This window comes from Anolis sagrei, chromosome 13, assembly GCF_037176765.1.
Source record: "Anolis sagrei isolate rAnoSag1 chromosome 13, rAnoSag1.mat, whole genome shotgun sequence".
Classification (NCBI taxonomy): domain Eukaryota; kingdom Metazoa; phylum Chordata; class Lepidosauria; order Squamata; family Dactyloidae; genus Anolis; species Anolis sagrei.
Genome location: NC_090033.1, coordinates 13,718,408 through 13,745,269, shown reverse-complemented (window position 1 = coordinate 13,745,269; position 26,862 = coordinate 13,718,408). Strand labels below are relative to the sequence as shown.

The 26,862-nt window shown below is 43.7% G+C and overlaps 1 protein-coding gene across 4 annotated transcripts in view; it reads right to left on the bottom strand.

The window, feature by feature from the left end:
* The window catches only part of CHD5 (chromodomain helicase DNA binding protein 5), a 105,290-nt gene that overhangs the window by 20,138 nt on the left and 58,290 nt on the right, over nt 1–26,862 (bottom strand). For all 4 annotated transcript variants that reach the window (XM_067472800.1, XM_067472803.1, XM_067472802.1 and 1 more), the window contains exons 28-36: nt 24,968–25,056; nt 21,665–21,798; nt 17,060–17,204; nt 15,991–16,150; nt 13,461–13,540; nt 11,325–11,451; nt 8,055–8,129; nt 5,624–5,761; nt 4,229–4,337 (exon numbers count right to left, since the gene is read on the bottom strand). In XM_067472800.1, coding sequence (XP_067328901.1) covers nt 4,229–4,337; nt 5,624–5,761; nt 8,055–8,129; nt 11,325–11,451; nt 13,461–13,540; nt 15,991–16,150; nt 17,060–17,204; nt 21,665–21,798; nt 24,968–25,056 — 1,057 coding nt within the window. The remainder of the gene's footprint in view (nt 1–4,228; nt 4,338–5,623; nt 5,762–8,054; nt 8,130–11,324; nt 11,452–13,460; nt 13,541–15,990; nt 16,151–17,059; nt 17,205–21,664; nt 21,799–24,967; nt 25,057–26,862) is intronic.

The following is a 26,862-nucleotide window of genomic DNA, read 5'->3' as shown; positions in this document are numbered from 1 at the left end:
CCAAAATACATTACAACACACATGCAAAACCATATATATATATATATATACACACACACATATATACACACACAAAACACATACACAGAAAGAAGGGAGGAAGGAAAGAGAGAAGGAGGGAGAAAAGGCGAGAAGGAAGGAAAGAAAGAAGGGTAGAGAAGGAAGGAAGGAAGGAAGGAAGGAAGGAAGGAAGGAAGGAAGGAGGGAGGGAAGGAGAGAAAGAAGGAAAAAATGTAGAGAAGGAAGGAGGGAGAGAAGGAAGGAAGGAAAAAGAAGGGTAGAGAAAGAAGGAAGGAGGGAAGGAGATAAGGAAAGAAAGAAGGGTAGAGAAGGAAGGAGGGAGAGAAAGAGGAAAAGAAGGAGGGAAGGAGAGAAAGAAGGAAAGAAAGAAGGGTAGAGAAGGAAGGAAGGAGAGAAGGAGAGAGAGAAGAAGGGAAAGAAGGGGGAAGGAGAGAAAGAAGGAAAGGTAAAGAAGGAAGGAGGCAGAGAAGGAGGGAAAGAAGGAAGGGAGGAGATAAGGAAAGGAAGGAGGGTAGAGAAGGAAGGAGGGAGAGAAAGAGGAAAAGAAGGAGGGAAGGAGGGAAAGAGGAAAAGAAGGAGGGAAGGAGAGAAATAAGGAAAGAAAGAAGAGTAGAGAAGGAAGGAAGGAGAGAAGGAGAGAGAGAAGAAGGGAAAGGAGGGAAGGAGAGAAAGAAGGAAAGGTAGAGAAGGAAGGAGGCACAGAAGGAGGGAAAGAAGGAAGGAAGGAGAGAAGGAAGGAAAAAAGAAGGGTAGAGAAGGAACGAAGGAGGGAAGGAAAGAAAGAAGGGCAGAGAAGGAAGGAGGGAGAGAATGAAATAAGTGAAAGAGGGAAAGAAGGAGAGAAGGAATGAAAGAGAGAAAGAGGGAAGGAAGGGAGGAAAGAGACAAGGAAGGATGGAACCAAAGAGCAAAGGAAGGGAGAAAAGAAACAGGTAGAGAAGGAAGAAAGGAGAAGGGAAAGAAAAAGAGGGAAGGAAGGAAAGAGGGAGGGAAGGAAGGAAGGAGAGAAAGAGGGAGGGAAGGTTGGCCACAGCAACATGTGGCGGGTACAGCTAGTTAAGAATAAAAAGCAACATCAGTTAAGGAAGACAAACAAGTCTCCATAAGAAGGAGAACCAATTATCACTTAAAGAAGAAGAGTCAACATCTGTCCGGGAACTGAGGGAGTCAGGATGTTTTCCCTGGAAAAAATCTCTCATTCATTTACAACTTTTGGAATAACATCAGCAAGAAATGTGCTCTATAAGAGACACTTTACTATTCCAAAATTGTGGCAGACCAGAGGAGTCTGGTCCACCCACCATCTTCTCCAAGGAATAGAGGAAGGCTGTGTATTCACAGAATGGCAGATTTGCTGAGAAGTATCTGGCCCCTTGGAGTGCTTCTGGTGTTGCCACAAGAAGTTCCTCCCATTGTGCATGTGGCAGGGCTCAGGTTGCATTGCAGCAGGTGGTCAGTGGTTTGCTCTTCTCCGCACTCGCATGTCGAGGATTCCACTTTGTAGCCCCATTTCTGAAGGTTGGCTCTACATCTCGTGGTTCCAGAGTGCAGTCTGTTCGGCGCCTTCCAAGTCGCCCAGTTTTCTGTGTGCCCAGGGGGGAGTCTCTCATTTGGTTTCAGCCATTGATTGAGGTTCTGGGTTTGAGTCTGCCACTTTTGGACTCTCGCTTGCTGAGGTGTTCCAGCGAGTGTCTCTGTAGATCTTAGAAAACTATTTCTTGATTTAAGTCGTTGATGTGCTGGCTGATGCCCAAACAGGGGATGAGCTGGAGATGTCTCTGCCTTGGTCCTTTCACTATTGGCTGCTACTTCCCGGCGGATGTCAGGTGGTGCAATACTGACTAAACAGTGTAATTTCTCCAGTGGTGTAGGGCGCAGACACCCCGTGATAACGCGGCATGTCTCATTAAGAGCCACATCCACTGTTTTAGTGTGGTGAGATATGATCCACACTGGGCATGCGTACTCAGCAGCAGAGTAGCATAGCGCAAGGGCAGATGTCTTCACTGTGTCTGGTTGTGATCCCCAGGTTGTGCCAGTCAGCTTTTGTATGATATTGTTTCTAGCACCCACTTTTTGCTTGATATTCAGGCAGTGCTTCTTGTAGGTCAGGGCATGGTCCAAAGTGACTCCCAGGTATTTGGGTGCGCTGCAATGCTCCAGTGGGATTCCTTCCCAGGTCATCCTCAGAGCTTGGGATGCTTGTCTGTTTTTGAGGTGAAAAGCACATGTCTGTGTTTTAGATGGATTAAGGATCAGCTGGTTTTCCCTGTAATAGGCAGTAAGAGCACCTAGAGCTTCAGAGACCTTCTGTTCTACCATCTCAAAGCTCCCTGCATGAGCAGTGATGGCACGATCATCAGCATAGATGAAGCTCTCTATCCCTTCTGGCAGTTGCATAGATGTTGAACCTGGATGGAGCAAGCACGCTCCCCTGAGGCAGGCCGTTCTTCTGTTTCCGCCATCTGCTTCTCTGGCCCTGGAACTCAACAAAGAAGCTCCTGTTTTGTAGCAGGTTTCCTATGAGGCGGGTGAGGCGGAAGTCCTTTGTGATGTTATATTGTGATATTATATGTGTATTTGTTGTGACTCAGCTGGAATCACATATTGTGTCAATGATTCTGATGAGGATGATAGGATTTAGATTCACAATCAGGTGCAAAGTGACGTCCCTGTGATAGACGATGAAGAACAGGGTGCAGAAGTTCAGTTTCCCACAGCAAGGGATGACGCTGTTGATAATGAAACTAGTCAGAGCCAGGTGCATGTGGATTCAGAAAGGGAGGACAGTTGTTCTCAGCCAGATAATGAGCACTAATGAACAGATTGACCTTGATGAAGCAGGAGCTTTAGATTGAGTGGGCAGTTCGGAATTCAAGGTTCGAAGGAGTGTGAGAATCGCTAACGAGAGAAACTAAAGGCCAGACGAACGCCTTCATGTTTTGCAAAGGGTATTAAACAGGCTGTTTGAAAATATCCCAGTTTCAGAGCATAGAATCATAGAATCTAAGAGTTGGAAGAGACCTCCTGGGCCATCCAGTCCAACCCCATTCTGCCAAGAAGCAGGAATATTGCATTCAAATCACCCCTGACAAATGGCCATCCAGCCTCTGCTTAAAAGCTTCCCAAGAAGGAGCCTTCACCACACTCCGGGGCAGAGAGTTCCACTGCTGAATGGCTCTCACAGTCAGGAAGTTCTTCCTAATGTTCAGATGGAATCTCCTCTCTTGTAGTTTGAAGCCATTGTTTCGTGTCCTAGTCTCCAAGGAAGCAGAAAACAAGCTTGCTCCCTCCTCCTCCCTGTGGCTTCCTCTCACATCTTTATACATGGCTATCATATCTCCTCTCAGCCTTCTCTTCTTCAGGCTAAACATGCCCAGTTCCCTAAGCCGCTCCTCATAGGGCTTGTTCTCCAGACCTTTTATCATTTTAGTCGCCCTCCTCTGGACACATTCCAGCTTGTCAATATCTCTCTTGAATTGTGGTGCCCAGAATTGGACACAATATTCCAGATGTGGTCTAACCAAAGCGGAATAGAGGGGTCGCATTACTTCCTTAGACCTAGACACTATGTTCCTCTTGATGCAGGCCAAAATCCCATTGGCTTTTTTTGCCGCCACATCACATTGTTGGCTCATGTTTAACTTGTTGTCCACGAGGACTCCAAGATCTTTTCCACACGTACTGCTCTCGAACCAGGCATTGTCCCCCATTCTGTATCTTTGCATTTTGTTTTTCCTGCCAAAGTGGAGTATCTTGCATTTGTCACTGTTGAACTTCATTTTGTTAGTTTTGGCCATTCATCTCTCTAATCTGTCAAGATCGTTTTGAATCCTGCTCCTGTCCTCTGGAGTATTACCTCAACAATCATCTAAACACTCAGTGCCAGAATCATATCGGTGTCCAGCAGCGAGATTTATTTTGGGGATATCAGGAGTATGATTCGTTAAAGTGGTGCCAGCAGGTGGGATGTATTAGAGAAATATAATCCCCAGGATCAAGGATCATGATTGATTTTGTTATATGAGTCTACTCTGAGGTGCGACAGTATTGCTCTGGTATACTCTGTCTCAATGTGAATGAAATAAAAGAATCTTTTTAATGCTTTTAGATGATTGAAAAGTATTTATGACACCAAACCCCATCAATTCGGCAATGTGGCCGCACCCCGAGGTGCTCAGCGGCCTCTGTAACCCGCAAAGGATACGTGACGATGCCCGCCAGGAGCCAGTAGTCGTGGCGCCGGTGCCAGGTGTCGTAGACCTTCCCCGAAGAAACCGCGGCCCTCTCCTCATTCTGCCAAAGAGTGTGCAGCTCTGACGAAGAAAGCAGAGACACTCGTTGCATGACCTCAGCAATCCCAAAGGCCAACCCCAAAGTCGTACAGTACAAGGAAGTATTCATTTATTCCAACCGAAATGGATGGGATTTTACAAGAGGGGCAGAGGGAGGGAAAGAGTGAAGAGTAAACACTAGGCTTGGGCGGTTTCGTTCGTTAATTTCGTAATTCGTTATTAATTCGTATTTGAATTAGCTTACGATCCAATATTGAGCCATGCAGGAATAGTGTGAGGAGTAATAACGATTCGAAACAATTTTTTCAATTTATTTCGTAATTATTTCGTAATTATTTCATAATTATTTCGTAATTATTTCGTAATTATTTTCGCATGCCTGGTGCAAGTTTGATAGTTGTTTGTTTTATCACACCAACAGTCAACAACAGAGGGAGAGGGAAGCTTCAGAAGTTCCTCCTGTCCCATTTGGAGGGTTTTTTTTAGCATATTGCGCAATCGCGTCCGCCATTAACTAATCAATTCGTAATTTTACGAAATTTCGTAAATTTCGAAATTTTTTAAAGGAAAATTTCGGAATTATTAAAAAGAACGAAACGCAAGGGCCCCCTAAAAACAAAACGAGTTTAGAACCAAATTTTTCCGTGGTTACCCAAGCCTAGTAAACACAAAACGTAGACACATCAGTCGCTTTCTAATAGGGCTGTCCAACCACGGAAAAAATTGTTTCTAAACTCGATTCGCTTTTAGGGGGTTTTTGCGTTTCGTTATTTAAAAGAATTCCGAAATTTTTCTTTTAAAAAGTTCGATATTTACGAAATTACGGAAATTACGAAACAATTTCGAAACAATAACGAATCGATTCGTTAATGGCGGACGCGATTGCGCAATACGCTAAAAAACCCTCCAAATGGGACAGGAGGAACTTCTGAAGCTTCCCTCTCCCTCTGTTGTTGACTGTTGGTGTGATAATTTTTTTTATCACTGATAAAACAAACAACGACTATAAAACTTGCACCAGACATACGGAAATAATAACGAAATAATAACGAAACAATTTCGAAACAATTACGAAACAATTTCTTAACAATTACAAAACAAATTGGAAAAATTCGTTTCGTTTTTTAGTTGCTCCTGAATGGTTCAATATCGCTTCGTTATCAAAAAAAATAACGAATTAATAACGAATTACGAAATTAACGAACGAAACCGCCCAGCCCTACTTTCTAATTATTGCAACCGATCGTGTTGCGAGCACGAGCAAAGCAGCGAAAAGCCTCTTTGGAAATACATAACGTTGCGCATACCTGTGAAGCCACCGTCCGCGATGTTGAACATGAAGCGGGTGCTGTTCTTGTCGTCCTTCTTGCCGTCTTCCTCGGTCTCCTTCTCGCCATTTTGCTGAGTCTCGGACTGCTCTTTCTCCTCTTCCTTCACCTCCTCGGCTGAGCAAAACAGAAGGCGAGATATAGGGCTGGGACAATTGAGGGTAGCAACAACAACAACAACAACAACATTTTATTATGGTCCAAAGACCTTTATTACACTGTTGTAGGAATTCGGCCTGTAATTGTTTCTTTGCCTCAGGCTTCTGAGGAAAATGATCAAGGTCCTGCACAGGAGTGAAACTGAGGATTCTGGGATAGCTGGCTAGCAGGGCAAAGATGCTTTTGTGCAGGCAGAAAAGGAGGCCGGGGGAAATGTTGAACAATCAAGGCCAGTTAGCAAAAGGAATGCACTATGGCAAACAGAGGGAGTCAGGTTTTGACCGGAGAAGTCAGATTTATCAGGATCGTCACCTGGAATTAGGGAGGAGGCACTCTACAAGATTGAGAGAGAAGAGGGGTCGGGGAGAGGTTTCCCAAGGGAAAAGGAATGCTTTTGCTATGGCTTTGTGAATAAATATAGGGACTGTGAATCTATAGTCTTCAGCGAGTCCGCTAAAAGCAAACCACGAAGTAGTGAGGGAACACTGTATAGGTCCCACAAGGCTCTATTCTGTCTCCCATGCTATTTAACACCAGCACTTTGAATTGTGCTCGGAAGCTGATTGGCAGCCAGTGGACCTGGCGCAACAGAGGAGTAGTATGCTCTAGGCCTGGGCAACCACGGAAAAATTTGTTTCTAAAATCGATTCGTTTTTAGGGGTTTTTTGCGTTTCGATTTTTAAAAGAATTCCGAAATTTTTCTTTTAAAAAGTTCGATATTTACGAAATTTTGTAAATGTTAAAAAAATTACGAAACAATAACGAAACAATTTCGAAACAATAACGAATCGATTCGTTAATGGCAGACGCGACCGCGCAATACGCTAAAAAACCTCCAAATGGGACAGGGGGGACTTCTGAAGCTTCCCTCTCCCTCTGTTGTTGGTGTGATGTTATAATTTTTTTTCACTAATTAAACAAACAACAACTTTAAAACTTGCCCCAGACATGCGGAAATAATAACGAAACGACCTCAAAACGATAACGAAACGAATACATAATGAATCCGAAACAATTACGAAACGAATTTAAAAATTCGTTTCGTTTTTAAGTTGCTCCAGAATGGTTCGTTATCACTTCGTTATAAAAAAAATAACGAATTTTTAACGAATTACGAATTTACGAAACGAAACCGCCCAGCCCTAGTATGCTCCCTGTACCCCGCTCCTGTTAGTAATCTGGCTGCCGCTCATTAGACTAATTGCAACTTCCGGGCAATCTTCAGAGGCAACCCCACGTAGAGAGCGTTGCAGTAGTCTATACGGGATATAATCAGAGCATGGACCACCGTGGCCAAGTCAGACTTCCCAAGGTATGGGTGCAGTTAGCACACAAGTTTTAATTGTCCAAAAGCTCCCCTGACCACCGCCGAGACCTGGGATTCCAGGCTCAATTCTCTGTGTCATTTTGAAGCCAGCAGAGGGCGCTGGAAGCCTTGTATTGGAACTTGTGAAGCAACAAACTCTAATAAGGAAACTGAGAAGAAGGGGAGAAGGGCAGGAAAGGTGTATAAAAGGAAGTGGTCGTGGGAAAAAGTCAGTAGTGTCTTTCTTTGCTGCAGAGATACAAGCAATATATCCATTTCAAAGCAAAAACGACTTGTGAGTGGTTATTTAATATTGCTATATAGATCCTACAGTCTTACAGTTGGTATGATCCCCTATAACCTTGGAATGATCCCCTATAACAAAAATTCAAGATACGTCTTGTAGTTTTTTGAAAAAATATTCATAAACCTTTAAAAAAATTACCCAAAAATCAATGGATGAGTAAAACTTTCTAAAACTTGGTGGTCTCACCGTGGTAAATGTGTTCTATAATTGTAGCAAGTTCCATGCTCATAGCTCTAACGATGAACGAACCTTTCTGAAGTTTCCTCATTGGCACAATTAATGAAAAAGTAGTTACTTTGTTATACCTCACTACCTCTGAGGATGCTTGCCATAGATGCAGGCGAAACGTCAGGAGAGAATGCCTCTAGACCATGGCCATATAGCCCGAAAAAACCTACAAAAACCCAGTGATTCCGGCCATGAAAGCCTTTGACAATACTTTGTTATAGTTACGATATGGACCACATCCAATTTTGGAAATACTTTAGAACCATTTTTCTCTCCCCACCCCCTAATTTAGTATTTTTTTTTCATTGATTGCACAGCCTTGCATTCACAGAATGGCAGATTTGCTGGGAATGCAATCTGACCCTCTGCAACCGGAGCACGTCAAGAGTGCGGAGAGAGGAGACATGTACCTGGCTTGCTGTCTTTGTCGGCATTCAGGTCTGGCTTTTCCACAGGATTTTTTTCCTTCTCCAGAGCAGTTTTGTCTGTGGGACCGGCAGTGTGGAAAACAAAGCCCTTGTTAGTGTCAGTGATACGGACAAGAGATGTCACCAAAACTTCTCCCTGATGGCCAGGAGTAAAACACACTCCTTTACCACATGATTTATCCTCCTCTCCGCCTTTGTTGGCTCATAAATAAATAAATTTCGTATATTTCGTATATATTTCGTATATTTCGTATATTTCGAAATAAATCAGTTCAGCTCAGCTGAGTGGCTAATTACTTTATTTACACACAGCATATATACAAGAGTTACTCACAGCACAAGGTCGTGAGTAAAGAGAAAGACACATAGCTTGCGCATGATGGTTTATACTAGGCTTGGGTAACCACGGAAAAATTTGGGGGCCCTTGCGTTTCGTTTTTTTTAATAATTCCGAAATTTTCCTTTTAAAAATTTCGAAATATACGAAATTTTGTATAATTACGAATCGATTCGTTAATGGCGGACGCGATTGCGCAATATGCTAAAAAAAAAACCTCCAAATGGGAGAGGGGGAACTTCTGAAGCTTCCCTCTTCCTCTGTTGTTGACTGTTGGTGTGATAAAACAAACAACAACTATAAAACTTGCACCAGACATGCGAAAATAATTACGAAATAATTACGAAATTATTACGAAATTATTACGAAATAATTACGAAATAATTACGAAATAATTACGAAATAATTACGAAATAAATTGAAAAAAATGTTTCGAATCTAATTTATTCCACACACTATTCCAGCATGGCTCAATATTGGACCGTAAGCTAATTTAAATACGAATTAATAACGAATTACGAAATTAACGAACGAAACTGCCCAAGCCTAGTTTATACCTCTCTTATCAGTACAGTGTTCCCTCGCTACTTCGCGGTTCGCTTTTCGCGGACTCTGTTTTGCGGTTTTTTTAAAAAAATATATGACTTTATGTACTGAGGGAACACTGAGAAAGAGAGAGAGAGAGGAAACTTGTCACTGCCTGGGCCTCCACCACCTCTTCGATCGGCTTTTTCGCTCTTCCCGACCCCTTCCGCCATCAAGGAGGGCAGCCACCAATGGTAACCTTTCCCGACAACAGGCCCGGCCAAGTGGCGGCAAGAGGCCCAGGCGGTGATGAGAAGGAGGAATAGGAAGGTAACGAGGGCAAGGAGGGAAGAAGAGACGAGGAAGAGGAAGGTAAAGTGGGCAAGGAGGGAAGAAGAGATGGGGAAGAAGAAGGTAAAGAGGGCAAGGAGGGAAAAAGAGACGGGGAAGAGGAAGGTAACGAGGGCAAGGAGGGAAAAAGAGACGGGGAAGAGGAAGGTAACGAGGGCAAGGAGGGAAAAAGAGACGGGGAAGAGGAAGGTAACGAGGGCAAGGAGGGAAGAAGAGACGGGGAAGAGGAAGGTAACGAGGGCAAGGAGGGAAGAAGAGACGGTGAAGAGGAAGGTAACGAGGGCAAGGAGGGAAGAAGAGACGGTGAAGAGGAAGGTAACGAGGGCAAGGAGGGAAAAAGAGACGGTGAAGAGGAAGGTAACGAGGGCAAGGAGGGAAGAAGAGACGGGGAAGAGGAAGGTAACGAGGGCAAGGAGGGAAAAAGAGACGGGGAAGAGGAAGGTAACGAGGGCAAGGATGGAAAAAGAGACGGGGAAGAGGAAGGTAACGAGGGCAAGGAGGGAAGACGAGACGGGGAAGAGGAAGGTAAAGAGGGCAAGGAGGGAAGAAGAGACGGGGAAGAGGAAGGTAAAGAGGGCAAGGAGGGAAGAAGAAATGTGGAAGAGGAAGGTAAAGAGGGCTCCTCTTCTCTCCTTGCCCTCTTTACCTTCCTTCTCCTTCTCGGTGCCACCTGGGCCTCCTGCTGCTACTTGGAGCAGCAGCAGCCGTGGTGGTGGGACTGACCCTGTTGGTGGGAAAGGAGGTGACAAGGAGGAGGAAGAGAAAGGTAGAGGGTGAGGAGGGAAGAAGAACTGCTCCCTCACCCTCTTTGCCTTTCCCTTCCTCCTCCTTGCCACCACTGGGGCCCCACGACGTCTCCGCTGCCTCCTCAATTGCTCCAGAAGTGGTGGCAAGAGGTCCAGGTGACGAGGAGAAGGAAGAAGAAGGTAAAGAGTGCAGGGAGGGAAGAAGAACCGCTTCCTCGCCTTCTTTGCCTTCCTCTTCCTCCTCCTTGCCACTATCGGCACCCTGCGACACATCCGCTGCCTCTTCAATTGCTCCAGAAGCGATGGTAAGAGCCCCAGGCGATGATGAGGAGAAAGAAGAGGAAGGTAAAGAGGGCGAGAAGAGAAGAAGAACTGCTCCCTCACGCTCTTTGCCTTCCCTTCCTTCTCCTCGCCATCACCGGGGGGTCCCAACGCCTCCGCTGCCTCTTCAATTGCTCCAGAACCGGTGGCAAGAGGCCCAGGCGACAAGGAGGAGAAGGAAGTGGAAGGTAAAGAGGGCGAGGAGGGAAGAAGAACTGCTCCCTCGCCCTCTTTGCCTTCCTCTTCCTCCTCGCCACCACTGGGGCCCCACGATGCCACCACTGCCTCCTCAATCGCTCCAGAAGTGGTGGCAAGAGGCCCAGGTGATGACGAGGAAAAGGAAGAGGAAGGTAAAGAGGGCAAGGGAGGGGGTGTCCCTACTTTGTGGAATTTCACTTATCGCGGGTGTCTTGCAAGGTAACACCCGCAATAAGTGAGGGAACACTGTAGTTCCAACCTCTGGATATTACGTTAACTTGACTGGAAGGTCTCTACTCTAGGATTTTATATATCTATGCCTTATTTTCTGCACCTGCGCAGAATAATATTTGAAACTTTTTGGTGGTAGCCCCGCCCACTCTCCCCTTGAGAGTATATATAGCCCGTGGGAGGGGCTATGCTTCAGTTCTTCCGTCGCGCATGGCAGACAGAAGGACCAAGGCATGACAACAGCGGGGAGGATGGGCGGGGATGTGCAAATTCCACAGATGACTACACAGAGAAACATGGTTACCTGTAACCATACTTCTCCATCGTGGTCCCTGTGGAAATCACACATATGGTAGACTAGAGAGCTACTATAGTTTTATGTATCTATGCCTTAACTTCTTCTAACTTTTCCTAGCGCATGCTAAAGAATGGATTTTTCTACGACACCTAAATTCAATAGTTAGGATACATCCGTGGGTTTGCAAAGACCAGAAAGTCTCCTTCTTTAATAAGGTCGACTTTGTATTTTTGCATGAAACTCACCTTGCACCGGCGGCTCTGCCAAGGCCTCTGTCCTCTCCGTGGTGGTGCTTTCCTCTCCGGATTTTGCTTGGCTCTCTGCCGCTGATACCGCGTCCTTCTCCTCTGTCTTTTCGCCATTCCCTGGTGCCTGAACACAATGCAAAACCTGACCTGTTTCTGCCCCACGAATCAAGTTTCCAACACAAGTAACACCTAGATTTCGAAAGGATTCTAACACAGTACGCAAGCAAGGGATGCTCAGTAGGGCTGGGCAACCACGTAAAAATTTGTTTCTAAAATCGATTCGTTTTTTGGGGGTTTTTGTGTTTCGATTTTTAAAAGAATTCCGAAATTTTTCTTTTAAAAAGTTCGATATTTACGAAATTTTGGAAATTACAAAACAATACGAAACAATTACGAATCGATTCGTTAATGGCGGACGCGACCGTGCAATACGCTAAAAAACCTCCAAATGGGACAGGGGGAACTTCTGAAGCTTCCCTCTCCTTCTGTTGTTGACTGTTGGTGTGATATTTATAATTTTTTTTCACTGATTAAACAAACAACATATAAAACGTGCCCCAGACATGCGGAAATAATAACGAAACGATTTCAAAACGATAATGAAACGAATACAAAACGAATTCGAAACAAGAAAACAAACTGAAAAACTGGTGAAAAGAAAAGGAATAGTAGGATATAGGAAAGCAATATAGATGAGATAGGAATTAGAAGAAAAAACATTATATTAAAAAGCACAATAGAAGTGGAGTGAAGATTTTTCTACAAGCAAAATGAAACAGAAGAATAGAGGAAAAATGGAGAAGAAGATTGGAAGCTGAACCCCCCCCCCTCCCCACCTTACTCCTATCACCCCCATCCTTGTAGACCCTGCACCCCCCCCCCTCCCCCATCCCTGTTTGGAACTCTTTGTATAGACTTGGCCAAACAGTACCCCAAACCCTCCCCTCTGGTTTTATGTATAAGCAAAAGAGAAAATGTATTTAATAAAAATTATTATATAAAAAAAAGACAATTACGAAACGAATTTAAAAATTCGTTTCGTTTTTTAGTTGCTCCTGAATGGTTCGTTATCGCTTCGTTATAAAAAAAAGAATTTTAAACGAATTACGAAATTACGAAACGAAACCGCCCAGCCCTAATGCTCAGATCTCCCGGCGCTGAAGCCGACAATCTCAAAATTTGAAAAGATTTTAATTGCATATATAGAAAGTAGGCCTGGGCGGTTTCGTTCGTTAATTTTGTAATTCGTTAAATATTCGTTAATTTTAGCAATTACAAAACGATTACAAAACTTATTTTTAAACCCGGAAGTGTTTTTAAATATCGAAACGGCATGCGCCAAAAAATTTTGTATTTCCGTCCATTTTGGAAATACGTAAGATGGCTAGATGATGCTTGCTGGGAGCTCTCCTCTCTCTCCTCTCCTTAGCCAATCAGAGGCAGAGCCTGAAAGAGGAGGAGGAGGAGGAGGAGGAGGAGAGGGCGGGGAAGGCGCCAGCTGAGCAAGCGAGCGAGAGGGCGAGCGACCCTCAGCGGGAAGGCGGCCCGTCCCTCCTTCCTCACCTTTGCGGTGGGTGTGCTTCATTCTCCCAATTCCTTAGCGGAGGGCTGGGCTAGATGGCCTTTGGGGAGCCCTTCTCCCAATTTCGCATTGCTTCGGAGGAGCCGGGCCCGACTCGGCGGCAGCGCTTGAGGGCCCGCCAGAGTGAGTGCCTGCCTTCCCTCCTTAATAATAATTTCTCCTCCCTATTCTACTAAATTAATAATTAAATTAAAAAAATATTGAAAAAATATTGAAAAAAAAAGGGTGCCATCTTTACAAAATGTTTTGTAAATATTAACGAAATTTCGTAAATACCGAACTTTTTTAAGGGAAAATTTTGTAATTATTTTAAATATCGAAACAAAAAAAACCCCCAAATACAAATCGATTTTAGAAACAAATTTTTGCGTTGTTACCCAGGCCTAGAAAGTCAATTTGGTTGTGATTTTCAGTTTGTGCAGATACCCATGTCCTAGTGCGGAATCACATGGGTTTTCAACAGATGCCGAAACCAAAACGACATGCGTAGTCTTGGATGTCAATACAGGAAGTTAATTCAAGTGAGACTTGATTTTTGCATGGCACTTTACCTGGTTGTCCTTCTTGGCCCATGATTCGCTTTGTTCCTTCTCTTCGGAAAGCCCCGGTTGCGGTTCTGCTTTGTCCGAAACTATGGAAAAGAATGAAAATGCATGTGGTGGAGCTCAAAATTAACATGTATCTATATAAAAATGCTCTGTTAGAATCATAGAATCAAAGAGTTGGAAGAGACCTCATGGGCCATCATCCAGTCCAACCCCATTCTGCCAAGAAGCAGGAATATTGCATTCAAATCACCCCTGACAGATGGCCATCCAGCCTCTGTTTAAAAGCTTCCAAAGAAGGAGCCTCCACCACACTCCAGGGCAGAGAGTTCCACTGCTGAACGGCTCTCACAGTCAGGAAGTTCTTCCTCATGTTCAGATGGAATCTCCTCTCTTGTAGTTTGAAGCCATTGTTCCGCGTCCTAGTCTCCAAGGAAGCAGAAAACAAGCTTGCTCCCTCCTCCTCCCTGTGGCTTCCTCTCACATATTTATACATGGCTATCATATCTCCTCTCAGCCTTCTCTTCTTCAGGCTAAACATGCCCAGTTCCCTAAGCCGCTCCTCATAGGGCTTGTTCTCCAGACCCTTGATTATTTTAGTCGCCCTCCTCTGGACACATTCCAGCTTGTCAATATCTCTCTTGAATTGTGGTGCCCAAAATTGGACACAATATTCCAGGTAACGTGGTCTAACCAAAGCGGAATAGAGCATGGGGAGCATGACTTCCCTAGATCTAGACACTAGGCTCCTCTTGATGCAGGCCAAAATCCCATTGGCTTTTTTTGCTGCCACATCACATTCCTGGCTCATGTTTAACTTGTTGTCCACGAGGACTCCAAGATCTTTTTCACACGTACTGCTCTCGAGACAGGCATCATTGTCCCCTATTCTATATCTTTGCATTTCGTTTTTCCTGCCAAAGTGGAGTCTCTTGCATTTGTCCCTGTTGAACTTCATTTTGTTAGTTTTGGCCAATCATCTCTCTAATCTGTCAAGATCGTTTTGAATCCTGCTCCTGTCCTCTGGAGTATTGGCTCTCCCAATTTGGTGTCGTCTGCAAACTTGATGATCCTGCCTTCTAGCCCTTCATCTCAGTCATTAGTTTAGTTATTCATAGTCATAAGTCATTAGTTTTGAGTGACATCATAACTCAAAAACCAACGGACAAACTGCTGCCAAATTTGGCCACAAGATGCTTACTAACTGAAGGCGTGAACATCACTCAAAAACATTGATTTTGTCATTTGGGAATTGTAGTTCCTGGGATTTATAGTTCACCTACAATCAAAGAGCATTCTGAACTCCACCAATGATGGAATTGAACCAAACTTGGCACACAGGACTCCCATGACCCACAGAAAACACTAGAAGGGTTTGGTGGGCATTGACCTTGAGTTTTGGAGTTGTAGTTCACATCCAGAGAGCACTGTGGATTCCAACAATGATGGATCTGGACCAAACTTGGCACAGATACTCAATATGCCCAAATGTGAACACTGGTGGAGTTTGTAGGATTAACAGAATTCAAAAACCAATGGACAAATTGACACCAAATTTGGACACAAGACCCCTAACAACCCAGTGTATGCCCTTCACTCAAAAAAAATTGATTTTGTCATTTGGGAGTTGTAGCTGCTGGGATTTATAGTTCACCTACAATCAAAGAGCATTCTGAACTCCACCAACGATGGAATTGAACCAAACTTGGCACACAGGACTCCCATGACCCACAGAAAACACTAGAAGGGTTTGGTGGGCATTGACCTTGAGTTTGGGAGTTGTAGTTCACCTACATCCAGAGAGCACTGTGGACTCAAACAATGATAGATCTGGACCAAACTTGGCACGGATACTCAATATGCCCAAATGTGAACACTGATGAAATTTGGAGAAAACAGACCTTGACATTTGGGAATTGCTGGGAGGTTATAGTTCACCTACAATCAAAGAGCTCTCTGAATCCAGCTCACAATGGATCTGCACCAAACATGGCATACTACCTACATGGCCAACATTGGGTGGGGTTGGGGAGAACTGTTTTTGGATTCTGGGAGTTGTAGTTCACCAACACCAAAAAGGAAGAGAAGAACAGGCAGAGAGATCTTCAGCCTTCTCTGCCAAAAGGGTTCCTAAGACCATCAGAAATATGTGTTTTCTGATGGTCTTTGGTGACCCCCCTGAAACCCACCTCACGACCCCCCACAGGAGTCCCGACCCCCAGGTTGAGAAACACTGACTTACAAGGAATAATGATAATTTTTCACACCCTTAGTATCCAAGTTGTTTTCTTACAGTCCTCAAAGACTTATTCATTTTGCACAAACCCTCAATGCGGACTATTGTATAGCCTCTAGATGCTCTCTCCACAGTGCTCCACAGTGCTCTCTGGATGTGAACTACAACTCCAAAACTCAAAGTCAATGCCCACCAAACCCTTCTAGTGTTTTCTGTGGGTCATGGGAGTCCTGTGTGCCAAGTCTGGTTCAATTCCAATGCGGACTATCGTATAGCCTAATGTAAATCTTCTTTGATTACCTGGCTGAATCGCGGCTCCCGTTTGGGCATGAGCTGGACTAGCTGGGACGGGGGTGTTTGGGTCCGAAGAGGGTGTTTCACCACACTTCTTGATCTCCGAGCCTTCAGGAATATGGTCTGGAGTACTATATTTCCCGTTCACGGGCTCAAACTCTTGAACCTGGGAGAAAGAGGGGGAAAGGGATGTGAAATGAAGTGAAGTGAAAGGGATGTAAGATGGAAACCTGAGGCACAAGACCAATCCAAATCCAATCAGCAAATGGAGGTTGGGAAGAGGTACCCTAAAGGAACATTTTAAAGCTACCAACCAATCATCCATATATAGAATGCACAAATGGTCCAATTTTGCATTGGTCTGTTCGGCACAAATCTTCAATGGGAGTGAGAATGGGAACTCGTTTCATTAAAATCTGCACCTGGAAATAACTGACCAGGGCAGAGCCTTTCCCAGGCTCAAGACCACGAGAATCCCTTTGCAGCAACTGAACTGCATTTGGGGCCCCACATCGATAAAACCAGGCCCAGAAAACAGACCAACATCCCCATTCCCATCAGAGGAATCAACTTGAACATGGAAAACATTGTCATTTATGACGCCATAAAGAAGACTCCAGCAAAGCATTCCAGCGGGGAAGCATGCGGGGAATGCGGAAGTGCTTCATCAGCGTTGCAGATGGACGATGAAAGCGACAGCTCCCCTGGTGGCCAGAAAAAGTTAAATAGCCTTTGTGTATGTCTGTATATGTTTGTATGTAAAAAAATTTGCATTAAATGTTTGCCATATATGTGTACACTGAGTCCCCTGTGGGGTGAGAAGGGTGGAATATAAAAGCTGTAAATAAAATAAATAAAATAATTTTCGCCATCCAAAACAACCAGCTCATTAGACACAACATTGTAATTCCCATAATCCAAAGCAACCCGATCATTAGACACAATCAGAGGCTGAAATACAACAGTGACTTTGTTATCGATATTGTTTATTCGGTTCTATTTGTTGTTGTTTTTCTGATCTCTTGAGCGTAATAAATTGTGCAATATGGAACCTGCATGCCAAGGTCTCACCCACCTTCTTCCGGACCAGTGACATGACACCAATGCGGGTCAGGACGTGTTGGCGTGACAGCCCTTCCCGGGGAACGCCATCCGCAAAGGTCTCGGCACCGTCCGCTCCTGGCTCGCACAAATGGCGCATGAACAGGGAGACATAAGCTCTGCAGAGGAAACAAGGCGGTGGGACGGGAGCGGAAAAGAACGGAATTTTGCTAAGAAAGCCAAAGAAGGTTAAGAAAGAATTTTGTTGACATCCAAAGGGAAATAAGCAATAGAAAAGTACAATGTATTAAGGGAAGCAAGAAGGAAAATGTTACAAAAATGGTACAGAACTCCTGCACAACTTTCATGTTTTGTTTTCTTTACCAATCTTGAGATTGGTAAAATCTCAAGATTGGTAAAATCTCAAGGAGGAAGATTAATCACATGATATGGGAATGCAATCGAGTTCAAGAATACTAGCGAATAATTGAAGGAGAAATCAATAGAATGTTAAATTTGCGAATAGTAATAGTTAATAGTACATGCAAGGAAAACGGGAGTGAAGAATACAGTGTTCCCTTGCTATTTTGCGGTTCACTTACCGCGAACTCGCTGTTTCGTGGGATATATATATATACGTAGCGAGGGAACACTGTAGTGAGGTGGGAAGATGAGCCGCCTCCTCTTTACCTTCCTCTTCCTCCTCCTCTCCGCCGCTGGAGCCTCTTGCTGCTGGTGACGAGGAGGAAGAGGAAGGTAAAGAGGGCGAGGAGGGAAGAAAAGCCGCTCCTTCACCCTCTTTACCTTCCTCTTCTTCTTCTTCCTCCTCCTCCTTGTTGCCACCTGGGCCTCTTGCCGCCACTTGGGCCCTGCGCCGCCTCTGCAGCAAGAGGCCCCAGTGGTGGCGAGGAAGCAGAAGGTAAAGAGGGTGAAGGGGTGGCTCTTCTTCCCTCCTTGCCCTCTTTACCTTCCTCTTCCTCCTCCTCTCCACTGTAGATAAAATGGGAGTGTTTGCAATCGGCAAGGTGTCTTATTGGGTGATTTCTGGATCGTTGTGTTACAGAAGACGGGTTTGGAAGAAGACTTTGGGATGTAAGTTATGCTCTGGGTTTAAGTAGCAAAGGGGGCTGGAACTGTGTGGGTTTCTGCTGGACTGCACTGCTTTGATATTTGCATGAGCCGTATTGCCCCCGTTGCTTTGGCTCCTTGTGACTTCCATTGGATTGGGACCTGACCTTGCAGCTATTTGTTTCCCTTCGGACTGGACTGGACTGGACTTCAACTATCGGTGTTACTCTCCCTTCCACGTCTGCGGCTGTTTTTCTGGAGTTGGCGTTATCATCCTCCCTGCATTCCTGCATTCCAGCCTGGCATTTCAGCCTGGCAGTTCAGCGTGGCATTTCCTACAGTGCTTGAGGCTCGGGTTACATTTTGCAACCCTTGAAAAGCTGCTGCTTATTAGAGTGGCTGTGAACATCATTCAACAGTTTGTTTTGCTTCTGTTATTTGTCAGCAAGTTAGAGCTGAATTAAGCATTTTGTGTTTTACCCGGATTATATCTCTGGATAATCCAAGTTATATTCCGGTTGGTGTTTTGTGGGTTCTTTTGCCTTTTTTGAACTATTTCACACTGAAGACTAAGTGTTTTTTGCCCTGTGGTTTTGTTTTGGGCTGTTTTGTAGGGCTGGGCGGTTTCGTTTCGTTAATTCGTAATTCGTTAATAATTCGTTAATTTTTTCAATTACAAAACGATAACGAACCATTTTTTAAAAAAACGAATTTTTAAACACGTTTTGTAAATGCTTCGTATTTCGTTATTGTATTCGTTTCGTTATTGTTCTGAGGTCATTTCGTTATTATTTCCGCATGTCTGGGGCAAGTTTTTTGTTTAATTAGTGAAAAAAAATTATAATATCACACCAACAGTCAACAACAGAGGGAGAGGGAAGCTTCAGAAGTTTTTGGAGGTTTTTTAGCGTATTTCGCGGTCGCGTCCGCCATTAACGAATCGATTCGTTATTGTTTCGGAAATCGATTCGTTAATGTTTTGTAATTTTTTCACATTTACGAAATTTCATAAATATCGAACTTTTTAAAAGGAAAATTTTGTAATTATTTTAAATAACGAAACACAAAACCCCCCAAAAAACGAATCGATTTTAGAAACAAATTTTTCCGTTGTTACCCAGGTCTACTGTTTTGTGTTTGTGTGAGCAATAAACTATACTTCTTTAATTGGCTGGCGTCTGACCTTGACAGGTTGTAAATACAAGAAAAGAGTTCCAGCTAAACATTAGGAAGAACTCCTTGGCCCTAGGAATGGTTCAACAGGGGAATGGATTGCCTTGGAGGGTGATAGGAGTCTCCTTCTTTGGAGATCTTTAAGCAGGGATTGGATGGGCATTGCGTTAGATAGAGATGCCTCAGCATTGAATCTATGTGAAAATACAGTTCTGATGGACATGCGATCACACCTGAGAAAGTCATGACGACACACCTAGAAGTGGCTGAGTCATAATCATGTGAGCTTTATGACAAGAGGTTGCATCAAACATTTGTCCCTTACTGAGGACAAGTCAGTAAGGGAGTATCTCTCTGTGTGTGACTCTCTGAGGATCGTTTGTAAGTACGAATCTGATTGTGGATCTGCATATGCTGGAAATAGTAGGCTTGGGCGGTTTCGTTCGTTAATTTCGGAATTCGTTATTAATTCGTATTTAAATTTATTTTATTTATTTATTTATTTACTATTCTTGTATACCGCTGTATCTCAAGCCCGAGGGCGACTCACAGCGGTTTTAGCTTACGATCCGATATTGAGCCATTTTGGAATAGTGTGAGGAGTAATTAAGAATCGAAACAATTTTTCCAATTTTCGTAATTATTTCGTAATTATTTTCGTAATATAATATAATAATATTATAATAATATAATATAATATATAATAATATAATATACAATAATATAATATAATATTATTATAATAATAATATAATAATAATATAATATAATAATATATAATATAATAATATTATAATATTATAATTGCCTCCGGCCACCTAAAACAGATTGGAAGAACCCAAAGTCAATGGGGGGTCCGGAGACCTTTGAAAAACAGGGTGACACCTAGGGACTTTCATATGTGTGGATTTGGGGTGGAGCACAGCTAACTACTAGTCTTGGGCGGTTTCGTTCGTTAATTTCGTAATTCGTTATTAATTCGTATTTAAATTAGCTTACAATCCAATATTGAGCCATGCAGGAATAGTGTGAGGAGTAAATTAGATTCGAAACAATTTTTTGAATTTATTTCGTAATTATTTCGTTATTATTTCGTAATTATTTCGAAATTATTTCATAATTATTTCGTAATTATTTTCGCATGTCTGGAGCAAATTTTATCGTTGTTTGTTTTATCACACCAACAGTCAACAACAGAGGGAGAGGGAAGCTTCAGAAGTTCCCCCTGTCCCATTTGGAGGTTTTTTTAGCATATTGCGCAATCGCGTCCGCCATTAACGAATCAATTCGAAATTTACGAAATTTCGTAAATAACGAAAAAATTTTAAAGAACAATTCGGAATTCTTTAAAAAAACGAAATGCAATGGACCCTCTAAAAACGAAACGAGTTTAGAAACAAATTTTTCCGTTGTTACCCAGCCCTAATAGAGATGCATCAGCATTGAATCTATGTGAAAATACAGTTCTGATGGACATGCGATCACACCTGAGAAAGTCATGATGACACACCTAGAAGTGGCTGAGTCATAATAATGTGAGCTTTATGACAAGAGGTTGCATCAAACATTTGTCCCTTACTGACGACAAGTCAGTAAGGGAGTATCTCTCTGTGTGTGACTCTCTGAGGATCGTTTGTAAGTACAAATCTGATTGTAGATCTGCATATGCTAGAAATTAGGCCTGGGTAACAACGGAAAAATTTGTTTCTAAAACCGATTTGTATTTGGGGGGTTTTTTTGTTTCGATATTTAAAATAATTACAAAATTTTCCTTTTAAAAAGTTCGATATTTACGAAATTTCGTAAATGTGAAAAAAATTACAAAACATTAACGAATCGATTTCCGAAACAATAACAAATCGATTCGTTAATGGCGGACGCGACCGCGAAATACGCTTAAAAACCTCCAAAAACTTCTGAAGCTTCCCTCTCCCTCTGTTCTTGACTGTTGGTGTGATATTATAATTTTTTTTCACTAATTAAACAAAAAACTTGCCCCAGACATGCGGAAATAATAACGAAACGACCTCAGAACAATAACAAAACGAATACAATAACGAAATACGAAGCATTTACAAAACGTGTTTAAAAAATCGTTTTTTTAAAAAATTGCTCCAGAATGGTTCGTTATCGTTTTGTAATTGAAAAAATTAACGAATTATTAACGAATTACGAATTAACGAAACGAAACCGCCCAGCCCTACTGGAAATAGCACAACGGTGAAGATTACAGTCTCCTGATATATATATTTTTGGATGAAAACCTGAATCTGTGTGTTTACTAAACCGTGTGTGGCACAGGTCAGCATTCATTATGGGATTGGACTAGATGACCCTTGGGGTTCCCTCCCAACTGTTTCAACTGGTAATCTAGAAAGGCGGTGGGGCTTTCCGGTACCGAAACTCCTTCTCGCTTTTCCCCCGCAGGTCCCGCACCAGCCAGTGGGAGTTGAAGGCGTCCTGGGGAGGCATTCCCCATCGCATGATGGCATTCAGGAAGGCCTTGCGCTGGCGGGCGTTGAAACCCAGAACCTGCAAAACAAGGCAAAAGGAACAACAATGAGGCGGGGGCCAATCTGCTCCGGTTTCTAATCCAAACTTTATAATGGGGCTCCTCTAGACCAGAGATAGAGCAAAGCAAGGCATCGAATGGCCACCTTCAGATTTGAGAAAGGCGGGATAGAAATATTGTAAATAATCTATATAAATAAAAACGTAATGTTCGTTTGTGGTATTCACAGAACTCAAAAACCCCTGGATGAATTGGCACCAAATTTGGACACGATACACCTAACAACCCAATGTATGTTCTCCACTCAAAAAACCCCACGAAAAAAAAAAGCAGAAAGGACTTCTGAACTGCATGTCCACAAAGGAGAAACTGCATGTCTAAAAAGACCCATGGCCACGCCCCCTCCTCCTCACGGGGAAACAGCTGGCCGTTAAAGCTTGAGGAGCCAGGCACATGTGCATGGCCACACACACACACACACACACACACACAAGCGAGAGTGGGCACCATGGGAGTGGAGGGGGAGGCTTGCCGCATGGAGCCCCTTCTCTTTCCCTGCTATGCCAGGAGGGTGGTCTCCTCCTCCTCCAGCTTTCCCTGTTGGAAGAGGCCAGCGGGTGGGGGACGGATTTTCTGTAGACCCTTCTTTCTTTTCTAACTCTTTCCTTTCTGTCTGACCTGCTCGCCTGTCTCCGGCAACACGAGCACACATTTAACACACACACACACACACACAGGAGGTAGCTGCCTCTGCCACACTCCCTTCCTTTCTTTCCTCCCTCCCTCCCTTTCCTTTTCTTCCTTCCTTCCTTTCCTCTCCTCCTCCTTTCTTCCTGTCCCTCCCTCCTTCCTTCTCCTTCCTTCCTTTCTTTTCCTCCTTCCCGTCCCTCCTTTCTTCTTCCTTTCCTTCCTTTCCTTCTTCCCTCCCTTCCTTTCCTCCTTCTTTCCCTTTCTTCATTTCCTTCCCTCCCTCCTTTTTTCAACCCCTCCTTCCTTTCCCTCCTTCCTTCTCCTTCCTTCTTTCCTTCCTTCCTGTCCCTCCTTCTTTCTTTTCCTTCCCTTCTTTCTCTCCTTCCTTCCTTTCTTCATTTTCTTCCCCTTCATTTCCTTCCCTCCCTCCTTTTTTTAACCCCTCCTTCCTTTCCCTCCTTCCTTCTCCTTCCTTCTTTCCTTCCTTCCTGTCCCTCCTTCTTTCTTTTCCTTCCCTTCTTTCTCTCCTTCCTTCCTTTCTTCATTTTCTTCCCCTTCATTTCCTTCCCTCCTTCCTTTTTTTAACCCCTCCTTCCTTTCCCTCCTTCCTTCTCCTTCCTTCTTTCCTTCCTTCCTGTCCCTCCTTCTTTCTTTTCCTTCCCTTCTTTCTCTCCTTCCTTCATTTTCTTCCCCTTCATTTCCTTCCCTCCCTCCTTTTTTTAACCCCTCCTTCCTTTCCCTCCTTCCTTCTCCTTCCTTCTTTCCTTCCTTCCTGTCCCTCCTTCTTTCTTTTCCTTCCCTTCTTTCTCTCCTTCCTTTCTTCATTTTCTTCCCCTTCATTTCCTTCCCTCCCTCCTTTTTTTAACCCCTCCTTCCTTTCCCTCCTTCCTTCTCCTTCCTTCTTTCCTTCCTTCCTGTCCCTCCTTCTTTCTTTTCCTTCCCTTCTTTCTCTCCTTCCTTCCTTCCTTCATTTTCTTCCCCTTCATTTCCTTCCCTCCCTCCTTTTTTCAACCCCTCCTTCCTTTTCCTCCTTCCTTCTCCTTCGTTCTTTCCTTCCTTCCTGTCCCTCCTTCTTTCTTTTCCTTCCCTTCTTTCTCTCCTTCCTTCCTTCCTTCATTTTCTTCCCCTTCATTTCCTTCCCTCCCTCCTTTTTTCAACCCCTTCTTCCTTTTCCTCCTTCCTTCTTCTTCGTTCTTTCCTTCCTTCCTGTCCCTCCTTCTTTCTTTTCCTTCCCTTCTTTCTCTCCTTCCTTCCTTTCTTCATTTTCTTCCCCTTCATTTCCTTCCCTCCCTCCTTTCTTCAGCCCCTCCTTCCTTCCTTCCCTCCCTTCCTTCCTTCCTTCCTTCCTATCCCTCCTTCTTTCTTTTCCTTCCCTTCTTTCCCTCCTTCCTTCTTCCTTTCCTTCTTTCTATGTAAGATATAAATATTTTATATATTGTTATATAGATTACTATATATGTTACTGATATATATATAATACAAATTAAATGGAAGGGACAGTCAAGAAGTAACGAGGGAAAGAGGGAAGGAATGAAGGAGGGAAAGGGGGAAGGAAGGAGGGAGACAAGGAGGGAGGGAAAGAAGAAAGGAAAGAAAGAAAGAAAGATAGAGAAGCAAGGAAGAAGGAAATTAAAAAGTGAAAGGAAAAAGAGAGGGAAAGAAGGAGAGAAGGAATGAAAGACAGGGAGGGAGGGAAGGAAGGAAGGAAGGAAGGAAGGATGCAACCAAAGAGCAAAGAAGGGGGGGGGGGGGAGAAACAGGTAGAGATGGAACAAAGAAGAGAAATAGGAAGGGAAAGAAATAGAGGAAAGGAAGGAAAGAGGGAAGGAAGGAAAGAAAGAGGGAGGGGAGGTTGGCCACAGCAATGCGTGACGGGTACAGCTAGTCTATATAAATAAAAATGTAATGTTTGTTTGTGGGATTAACAGAACTCAAAAACTACTGGGCGAATTGACACCAAATTTGGACACAAGACACCTACTAAGTTAAGGAGTGGTCATCACTCAAAAAATCATGGGGGGAAAAAAACAGCGAAAAAAATTTAAAATCCAAAAAAGTTAGAAAATGACACAGCGCATACACGCAAAAAAATTCCATGGCCCTGACCCTCTTGCGTGATTATACAGCAAGCACGAGAAGGACCGTTGACCATCCTCCTCCTTCCAGCCAGAACAGGAACAGACGGCACAATGGTGAGTCCAGCGGGGAAGGAAAGAAAGAGGGAGGAAAGGAAGGAAGGAGAGAAGGAACGATGGAGAGAAAGGGGGAGAGAAGCAAAGAAGGAAAGAGAAGGATGGAAGCAAAGAAAGAGGTAGGGAAGGAAAAAAGGAGAGAAAGAGTAAGGGAAAAAGGCAAGGAAGAAAGGGAAGAGGAAGAGAAGAAGAGAAAGAAAGAAAAAAGGGAAGAAAAGAAAAGAAGGAAAGGAGGAGAGAAAGAGAGAGGGAAGGTTGGCCAGAGCGAAGCGTGGCGGGTATAGCTAGTAAAATAATAATTAATTACCTCAATGTTACCCCCCACTCGTGCCAACAACGGTGGGAGCGGCTTGTCCCGGTCACTCTTCAGTTGCCGTCGGGATTGCCTCCGGCCACCTAAAAGAGATTGGAAGAACCCAAAGTCAATGGGGGGTCCGGGGTCCTTTGAAGGAGAGGGTGACACTTAGGGACTTTCATATGTGTGGATTTGGGGTGGAGCACAGCTAGCTACTAGGCTTGGGTGGTTTCGTTCGTTAATTTCGTAATTCGTTATTAATTCGTATTTACATTAGCTTACGATCCAATATTGAGCCATGCAGGAATGGTGTGAGGAGGAAATTAGATTCGAAACAATTTTTTCAATTTATTTCGTAATTATTTCGTAATTATTTCGTAATTATTTCGTAATTATTTCGTAATTATTTTGGCATGTCTGGTGCAAGTTTTATAGTTGTTGTGTGTTTGATCACACCAACAGTCAACAACAAAGGGAGAGGGAAGCTTCAGAAGTTCCTCCTGTCCCATTTGGAGGTTTTTTTAGCATATTGCGCAATCGCGTCCGCCATTAACGAATCGATTCGTAATTATACAAAATTTCGTATATTTCGAAATTTTTAAAAGGAAAATTTCGGAATTATTAAAAAAAAACGAAACGCAAGGACCCCCTAAAAACGAAACGAGTTTAGAACCAAATTTTTCCATGGTTACCCAAGCCTACTGTCTACAGATGTCAACATTGAAATACAACACCATCTGAGCTCTGCGAGTGCAGCATTCTTCCAAATGAAGCCAAGAGTGTTTGAGGACTGGGACATCCATAGGGAGACCACAGTGCTTGTTTACAAAGCTACTGTCCTCCCAACCCTGCTATGGACTGTCTACAGATGTCAACATTGACACTGAAATACAACACTGCCTGAGCTCTGCGAGTGCAGCATTCTTCCGAATGAAGCCGAGAGTGTTTGAGGACTGGGACGTCCGCAGGGATACCAAGGTGCTTGTTTATAAAGCTATTGTCCTCCCAACCCTGCTATACACCTGCAATACGTGGACTGTCAACAGATGTCGACACTGAAATACAACACCGTCTGAGCTCTGCGAGTGCAGCATTCTTCCGAATGAAGCCAAGAGTGTTTGAGGACCGGGACATCCATAGGGAGACCACGGTGCTTGTTTATAAAGCTACTGTCCTCCCAACCCTGCTATACACCTGCAATACGTGGACTGTTTACAGACATCAACATTGACACTGAAATACAACACCGTCTGAGCTCTGCAAGTGCAGCATTCTTCCGAATGAAGCTGAGAGTGTTTGAGGACTGGGACATCCATAGGGATACCAAGGTGCTTGTTTATAAAGCTATTGTCCGCTCAACCCTGCTATATGCCTGCGAAACATGGACTGTCTACAGATGTCAACATTGACACTGAAATACAACACCGCCTGAGCTCTGCGAGTGCAGCATTCTTCCGAATGAAGCAGAGGGTGTTTGAGGACCGGGACATCAATAGGGATACCAAGGTGCTTGTTTATAAAGCTATTGTCTTCCCAACCCTGCTATACGCCTGCGAAACATGGACTGTCTACAGACGTCACATGCAACTCCTGGAACGATTCCATCAGCGCTGCCTCTGAAAAGTCCTGAAAATCTCTTGGGAAGACAAGCAGACAAATGTCAGCGTGCTGGAAGAAGCAAAGGCTACCAGCATTGAAGCGATGGTCCTCTGCAATCAACTCCGCTGGACTGAATGAAAGAAGGAAGAAAAGAAGTATAATGTCTGCTGCAATTTGACTTAATGGGGTAATTGCGCGCAGAATATTGGAATTGTGCTAACTCTAAGTCTATGTTTGCTGGTCCTGACAACAGCCGGGATATAGTCACTTGTTCATGTTTATGACCTCAAAGAGAGCTTATTTTTTGA